We start from the raw sequence: 8,886 nt of genomic DNA on the forward strand, positions 1-8,886 counted from the left end.
ATCACTTCAGAAGATCAATAAACTCTAGTTGCACATTTACAAATAAAATCCCTAACCATAAATTTACAAAGGAACACACAATATTATACTATAAGGTCCGATAATAATGGCACAGCCACTGTTCTATATGGCCCCTGCTCGCATGCACAGTGCAAACCCACTGTTAAATAAATCATGTTTGGCACAAATAATTCGCTATACTTTTACATAACCAGGATTGTAATAAATACACAATTTTTTGATTTAATTTGTATATATAATTTGATATTCAACATTTTTGCAGCTCTCTGACTAAATAATTGAATACAACAAAATGATAATTCTAAAAAGAACAATAATCATTTACACTAATAGATTTAAGGGACAGTTTACCCAAAATGATCTACTTTTAATTGTTCCCAATGATCCATCTTATTTGATGGAGTGTATTTAATTGTTTACAAATAGCTCCTTCATCCCTATTTTGGCATTTGAAATAACTGATTCAGTCTGTGGTATACCCACATATAGTAAAAATATTGTAATGGAGTCTCATCTATTGAATAGCCTACGTAAACACAGTCAGAGGAAGAAATTACACTCTCTGTAGGGTACAGGATAGTTAAGTAATAAAATGACATTTTCCATTGCTCTGTCTAAGCACTGAGCTCCAGTTTTCCCAAACAACTATCAGATAAGGACAATGAGATATGCTATTACCTGAAACTCAACCCATTTTAATAGAGTGTGATTTAAAAGCACAAAAGCAACTACTTCATATATACAAATAAACCTGAAAATACAATTTCTCCTACTTTTTATACTATACAGCTGGAATAACAAATCATTGAAAACACAACAACATAAAAACAATGTTACAGTGTACTGTCCCCTTAAGGACTGACCATTTATAACATGTACTAGTGTTAAAGCCCGTGTACACGGGCCAAATATATATATTTTTTTTTTATTCCAAAAAATAACATAAGATATAAATATTAAAGTAGACATAAAGTCATATTTTTATTTTTAGTAAATTAAATTAAAATAAAGTTTAATTTGTACATGAATAATATTGTTGCTCTAAATAATACAAAATTACTTCTAACTAATTAAAAATACACAACTTATTTATTTATTTAAAGTATATTTCTTTATAAACAATGTTTTTTGTATAAATTTTATCACTGTTTGGTAATATCTTTCCTTGCTTTGAACTTTGAAGTATCTTAATTTTGACATCAGATGATGTACGAACTCGAGACATTGCAACATAAAGTTGTCCATGACTGAATACTGGTTCTGGAAGAAATATTCCTACTTTGTCTAACGTTTGACCTTGTGATTTGTTGATGGTCATTGCAAATGCAAGTTTGATTGGAAACTGTCTCCTTCGTAAAATGAATGGTAGTTCAGTGTTGGCAGGGGCTAAATCTATTCTCGGAATAAACACTATTTGTTTTTTTGCTGTTCCTGTGAGTACTTCTGCAATTAATAGATTTGGCTTAAGATCTTTAACTATCAATCTTGTTCCATTGCACAGACCTTTTTTTGTGTTCAGATTTCTGAGCAACATAATAATACTTCCCAATTTTATTTTTAACTTATGAAGAGGCATTCCTGATGGAGCTAATTCGTTTAGAAACTCTATGGGATAGTTTTGTGCATCTTCATCTGTCTGATCATCAATTGAATCTGAACTCAGATATATTTTTTCCTCACCATCGAGTATATTTAATACATGCTCATTAATTTGATCAACATGACAATTTTTCGTACACAAAATGGCCTTTTTTGAAAAACTGTGAAGATCAGATGGAAGAATTTTTTTTCCAAAAATTTCAGATATGATACAATCATTGCATATTAATTTGGAAGGGATCTCAACTAAATCCTCAGGAAGGCCCTCTGAATTATTTAATGAACCCTGTCCTAATTTTAGTAGCCAATTGCTAAATTCTGGATCCACTGAACGCACATTATTCTTCAATTGTAAAATTTTAAATTTATCCCAGTGATCATAGAACTTTATAGTAGCTTCCACAATAGCAGTTCTATTGCAATGAGGAAGAACTGGGAGTGTTTGTCTGAAGTCTCCACCAAGGAGTATAACTTTTCCACCAAATGGCTTATTGTTCTGCATAATTTCCTGAAGAAGGTTATTGACACATTTTAGAGCTATACCGGGTGTCATTGAGGCCTCATCCCAAATAAGCAATTTAGCATTACGTATGAACTCTGCATCTTTTGAAGTCATTCTCATATTTGATGTTGATGTTTCCAGTAATGGAATTGGAAGCTTAAACTGTGAATGGTAAGTTCTGCCACCATCAAGTAGATTAGCTGCTATTCCTGTAGAGGCAACAGGAAGAACTCCATCTGTGCGTCCACGTAAAGTACTCAATAATGTTTTATATAAATAAGTCTTGCCACTTCCACCAGGTCCATCAATAAAAAAACATCTGTGTGGTAAATTTTCATTATCAATTGCAGACATTACATTGTCAAATGCAGCTTTTTGCTCGATGTTTAATGCTTCTTGAAGTTGTGCTCCAACTTGTGCTTCCAAGTGTGTAACATAGTTGAATTGCATTTCTGGAATGAAGTTTGATGGATTGGGTAGTCCAAAATCTTCACAACGTTTACTATGCAATATGAGAACATTTTGAATATCTGTTAATGCCAAATTTTTGCAAATTTTGCAATCATCAATGTGGTCTTCATGACGTGAATAATCTTCATAAAGATCATGTTTGTATTTTTCAAAGAGTTGTGGGACATTAGGTGGGACAACAAATATACACAAATAAGCAAACAGTTCCCTCATTTGTTTAGGCATTTGTTGAGATGCTGATTCGTTAAGTGTAAGATCCCATGTAGCGTCGTCATCTAAAAGTGAAAGCTTTTGGGCAGCTTCTTTGAATGTGTGACAAACTTGTCCATTAACAGTTCGTAAGTCCTTAAAGGATATTGCTCCTTTTAAGTGCAAGAGCAATAACCTCAAACAAAATCTCTCCAAATCTGATGAAATATTTACATTATACAATCTGCCAATTGTTGTATCTGCTCCTCTTTGTCTTGGATTCCACTTACGGTTTTTTACATCAAATACAAAATGTTGAGGAATGTCAGAGTAAAAAAGTTCACGTGCCGCATTATTATCCACATTCAACTTAAAGTATGCTGTCAAAGTGGTATCCCTGTCTTGTGCCTTTTCTGCAGCTAATTGTATGTTTTCATTATGGAAATATACATCTTGTTCGCCTGGAAGATGAACTTGAAGTCTTATTATTGTATGTGTTTGATGGTGCATAAAAAAACCATACAACCTCCAAACAGCTTCAGGAGCACTGACATATCTTGTGTCCAAAAAATTTTGAATTTCATCATGCTGTAGTGTATTTTGTTCGTTAATTGAAATATTTGCACAATCGTAACCTTTATATACATATTTGAAGAGATATTTAACACTTTTAACAGAAACACAACTCTCTACATTTATATGGCAGTTGTATTTCAAGCAGAAGTATGGGCTATATGGAACTACCCATGAGTTGTCAATTTTTTTCCCTTTGACAATTACAGTGGTGTCATTTTTTTGTCTACGATATCGCGGATATCCATCAACATTAATTAAAGTTTCTTTTTGAAAATTTTTTGGAAAATTCTTGCTGCAATTACCATCAACCATGCATGGAGAATTTAAATTATGTTCTCCACATGGACCATGTATCATATGCTTTATTACAATAGCATGTAGTCTTGGATAAATCTGTTCATCAGGAATTTCAGCTGATATAAAAGTGTCAATGGTTTCAGCATCATTTGGCTTGTCTTCGGCTTTCAATATTAAAAGGATATGAGCATGTGGTAATCCTCTTTTTTGAAACTCTATTACATGCACTTTTGCGCAAGGACTTCCAAGAACATGTTTGTTCAAGATATCATTCAAAAGAGAATTTAATTTGAGATTGAAAACTCTTGCTACCAAATCTGGTCTGAACTCCACTGCTTGACCTTCTAATAGGTTATCAAGTATCTCAGGCCATTTAGGGTTGCAGGTCATGGTGATGAAGTAATCCGGTTTTCCATATTTTCTAACAATGGCCATAGCATCATGGTAGTTTTGGGCCATATTTCGTGGACTTCCCTGAAAAGATGATGGCAAAATAACTGCTTTACCAGGCATCAGGCCCTGTGCAGCAGCCTCACTTTGAATGTAATCCATTAATCCTGTATATTTTTCAATGCGAAGATTAGATTGATTTTGACGGATATAGTTGAGTCTGTTGGCCTCAGTCTTGACATAAGCATCAACAAAGTACTGCTGCGTCAACTTGCCAGCACTAAGGAAAGGATTGAATTGATCCCTAATTGAAATTCTGTAAGAGTAGTATTTCATTTGGCTAACTCTTATCCTTGGATTGGTGGTTACTCTTCTTTGTACATCACTAATTGATGTTGGCCTGTAGTTAAGAGCAATATTGGAACCCCAACTTTGGTCCCCATATGGAAACAACAAAGGATACAGCAATGGTTCAAGATTAGGATCTAAAACACTTATTCTTTCAGTTTTTTTTGTTTGATCTGTAGATCGGCAATGAATAAGAAGGTCACGTTCAAGAGGAGGTTCACCATCAGAATTTTGGAAAATAACAGCAACCTCATTAACTCTTTGTACGTTATATCTTCGGTAATCTGATGTTCTGTCCTGCAGAATTACCATTGAAACTTTAGAATTTTGAACTCCATTTAAAGATGCTTCATGGATGCATTCTTGCTCTACCTCATAGAGCATTTTACATGCTTTTGCAAAAGGGTTATACTGACACATATATGAACTTAACTCCCTCAAAAGTTCAATGTGACATCCTGAATTTTCTTTTAGTGCTGCTCGTTGGTCCGCAGCTTCCTCAGGACTCAAAATGTAGAGTTGTGCAAATTTGCGTTGATCATCATTTTCTGGATGCAAAGCACCAGATCGGTGATAAATTTGGCCATTTATTCTAAAACAGTATGGGCCATATCCTGGAGGTGGTGCAATGTTTGCTCCCATTGATGCAAACGCCAATGCACTATTTATAGAACGGATATTTTGCATAAAATTATTTGAATGTGTGTGTTGTCCAGTCATTAGTTGTTGGATCAGTGGTGAAATTTGTATATGAGGTAATGTTATTTTTCCTTTATTGCAGCATTTATTAAAAAGCTTATCGCTTGGTTGTTCCTCTGGAAAATGCTTTGCCATGCAAAATGTGCAATAAACATTAAGTTGACCACATGTGTGCATCGGAACATTGTCTTCATTAAATAGTGAATGGTTATAACTTTTGTTATATTGATTAGTGATAGTGATGTTAGAACTTTTTTTTTTTTTTTTTCTACGTGCAGCAGAACGTGATCTTTGCATGTCCAGTTGGACACATTTTTCCTGAGCAGTCATATTGGCCCTACAAATGCGTTTTTTTGAAGAATCCTTTTTGCGTAGAATTACCCTTTGTTGTTCAGTCATATGTGTCCGTCGTATACGTTGAGTTTCTTTTCTTCTGCGTTTAACGTTTTCTGCATCTTCCTGTGTTAAAATTCTTTTAGGAGGCATTCTTCTATTTTTATGTTTATGCAGCAGTCTTTAGTTTGTTTTAAATATTTTTTTTTTTTTATGCACGTCTTTGTAGTTACTTTTTTTTATGCAGTATATATGTTTTTTAAGGTTTATTATTATTAGGCACTCTTTATTGCCTTTTTTATGCTGTATATATATGTTTTTTTAAATAGGTTTGTTATAATGCTGCTTATTTAGTATTAAGCACTCTTTATTGCCTTTTTTATGTTGTATATATATTTTTTTTTTAATAAATGTTTTATAATGCTGCTTATGTAGTATTAGGCACTCTTTATTTTCTTTTTTATGCAGTTTATGCAGTGTCTTTATTTGTTTTAGGCATTCTTTTAGGCACTCTCTTTGTTAGATTGGCTGTCTTTTTTTTGTATTAGGCAATGTTAGGACAATCTTTATTTTGTTTAACAAAGTCTTATGCACTCTTTACTTTGTTTTATACACTTTTTATTTTCTTTTTGGCAGTGTTTTTTTTTTTTTTAATGCAGTCTTAGGCACTCTTTATTTTGTTCTAGACATTAGGCGTGTTTGTCACTCTTTACTTTGTTTTTATTATGCCCTTTTTTTATATTTTTTTTTTTTATGCAGTATATATGTTTTTTACGGTTTATTAGTATTAGGCACTCTTTGTGGGCTTTTTTATACAGTATATATATTTTTTCTTCAAAAAGTTTGTTATAATGCTGCTTATGTAGTTTTAGGCACTCTTGATTGCCTTTTTATGCAGTATATATGTTTTTTACGGTTTCTTATTAACTTTGTTTTTTGCTGTCTTAATTTTGGTTCATGCAGTCTTAGGCACTCTTTATTTTCTTGTAGACATTAGGCGTGTTTGTCAGTCTTTACTTTGTTTTAAACACTCTTTTTTTTGTATTATGTCCTTTTTTTAAGACACTTTTTTTATACAGTATATATGTTTTTATATGTTTTGTTAAAAAGGTTGATTAAAATTCAGCTTATGTAGTATTAGGCACTCTTTATTTTCTTTTTTATGCAGTTTATGCAGTGTCTTTATTTGTTTTAGGCAGTCTTTTAGGCACTCTCTTTGTTAGATCGGCTGTCTTTTTTTTGTATTAGTCAATGTTAGGACAATTTTTATTTTGTTTAACAAAGTCTTATGCACTCTTTACTTTGTTTTATACACTTTTTATTTTCTTTTTGGCAGTGTTTTTTTTTTTTAATGCAGTCTTAGGCACTCTTTATTTTGTTGTAGACATTAGGCGTGTTTTTTTCACTCTTTACTTTGTTTTTATTATGCACTTTTTTTATACACTTGTTTTTTATGCAGTATATATGTTTTTTACGGTTTATTAGTATTAGGCACTCTTTGTGGGCTTTTTTATACAGTATAATGCTGCTTATGTAGTATTAGGCACTCTTGATTGCCTTTTTATGCAGTATATATGTTTTAAACGGTTTCTTATTAACTTTTTTTTTTGCTGTCTTAATTTTGGTTCATGCAGTCTTAGGCACTCTTTATTTTCTTGTAGACATTAGGCGTGTTTGTCACTCTTTAATTTGTTTTAAACACTCTTTTTTTTGTATTATGTCCTTTTTTTAAGACACTTTTTTTATACAGTATATATGTTTTTATATGTTTTCTTAAAAAGGTTGATTAAAATTCAGCTTATGTAGTATTAGGCACTCTTTATTGGCTTTTTTATGCAGTATATATGTTTTTTTTTACAAAGGGTTAATTATAATGCTGCTTATGTAGTATTAGGCACTCTTTATTGCCTTTTTTATGCAGTATATATGTTTTTTTTTCAAAGAGTTTATTATAATGCTGCTTATGTAGTATTAGGCTATTTTTTTGCCTTTTTTATTCTGTATATATGTTTTTTAAAAAATGTTTCTTATAATGCTGCTTATGTAGTATTAGGCACTCTTTATTGGCTTTTTTATGCAGTATATATGTTTCTTTGTTTTTCAAAGGGTTTATTATAATGCTGCTTATGTAGTATTAGGCGCTCTTTATTTCCTTTTTTTTTAATTTTTATAGAGACTTTTTATATGTGCAGTGCAGCACAGTGTTGAGCTCTTTTATGAGCTTATGACTAAAATATTTTTTTTCTATGTGCTGTTAGCACAGTGTTGTGCTCTTTTATGAGCCTATTAATCCTTTTTTATTTTTAAATGCTAAAATTTTGTTTTTTGATCCTATTAAGTTTTTTTTGAAACAACTATGTTGTGGTATGTAGCACATGCATAAGTCCTGAGCCTATTATTCCTTTTTTTGTATGTGCTGTTAGCACAGTGTTGGTGTCTTCTATGAGGCTAATATTTTTTTTTTTTGTATGTGCTGTTAGCACAGTGTTGTGCTCTTGTAAGAGGCTATTAAAGAGCAAATGTGAGGTTTTTTTTTTTAAACTAAAAAGCTTTTTTTTTTTTTTTTTTTTTTATGCAGAGCTTTCAAATAATGTCAGTGCCAGTGAGGTAATTTTTTTCCTGAGGGCATTAAATTTGAAGACCCAATTATTTTAAAGTAAAGTAAAGAGGTTCAATAGGCAATTCTTTTTTGTTGAGGTAATTTTTTTCCTGAGGGCATTAAATTTGAAGACCCAATTATTTTAAAGTAAAGTAAAGAGGTTCAATAGGCAATTCTTTGATAGTAATTTTTTTTTTGTTTTTTTGTTGAGGTAATTTTTTTTTCCTGAGGGCATTAAATTTGAATACCCAATTATTTACTAAAGTAAAGAGGTTCAATAGGCAATTCTTTTAAAGTAAAGAGGTTTTTTTTTTTGCGGAGCTTTGAAATGTAGACCTTTCTTATTGGCAGTGCAATAGAAATGCGCAATGTATTATGGCTCGCGACGCTTTTATTAAGGGTTGCGTGCGCGTGGGTTCGCGTGCGCGTGCGCATGCGCATGAAGTGTGTTGTTGGCTTGGCGTGCGCATGCGCGTTCGCTTTGCTATGGGGGGCATTGCTAAGGCTAACGTTGTTGGCTTAGCGTGCGCATGCGCTAGACGGCTAAGGTTGGCGTGCGCGTGCGCGTGCGGGGGGGCAAAGTAGGCTAATGGGGCTCAAAAGGTGCGCGTGCGCGTGCGCGTGCGGGGGGCTCAAATGGCTAATGGGGCTCAAAAGGTTCGCGTGCGTGCGCGGGGCTCAAATCAAAGTGAGGGGTAAGTGCTTCAGGGGCTCAAATCAATGTGTGAGGGGTAAGTGCTTCAGGGGCTCAATAGTGTGTGTGCGGTAATGGCTAATGGGGCTCAAAAGGTGCGCGTGCGCGTGCGGGAGGCTCAAATGGCTAATGGGGCTCAAAAGGATCGCGTGCGCGGGGCTCAAATCA

At 33.3% G+C, this 8,886-nt stretch overlaps 1 protein-coding gene across 1 annotated transcript; it reads right to left on the bottom strand.

Annotated features, from left to right (window-relative positions):
• Positions 1-635: 635 nt before the first annotated feature.
• Positions 636-7,945, bottom strand: LOC128657987 (uncharacterized). The gene is made up of 3 exons (XM_053712426.1): positions 3,073-7,945; positions 1,191-2,715; positions 636-666 (listed from the first exon to the last, which is right to left on the bottom strand). The coding sequence occupies exons 1-3, from the start codon at positions 5,576-5,578 to the stop codon at positions 636-638; spliced, it is 4,062 nt and encodes a 1,353-aa protein (XP_053568401.1). The 5' UTR covers positions 5,579-7,945.
• Positions 7,946-8,886: the final 941 nt, after the last annotated feature.

This window comes from Bombina bombina, chromosome 4 (assembly GCF_027579735.1).
Source record: "Bombina bombina isolate aBomBom1 chromosome 4, aBomBom1.pri, whole genome shotgun sequence".
NCBI lineage: Eukaryota > Metazoa > Chordata > Amphibia > Anura > Bombinatoridae > Bombina > Bombina bombina.

Excerpts from the sequence above, each read along its gene's own strand:
- LOC128657987 (XM_053712426.1), bottom strand. The coding sequence starts at position 5,578 with ATGCCTCCTAAAAGAATTTTAACACAGGAAGATGCAGAAAACGTTAAA. Across the intron at positions 2,716-3,072 it reads TGTATTTGATGTAAAAAACC|ATTATTCACGTCATGAAGAC; the intron begins GTAAGTGGAATC and ends ATCTTTATGAAG. Across the intron at positions 667-1,190 it reads AAGATACTTCAAAGTTCAAA|TTGTTTGGGAAAACTGGAGC; the intron begins GCAAGGAAAGAT and ends CTTATCTGATAG.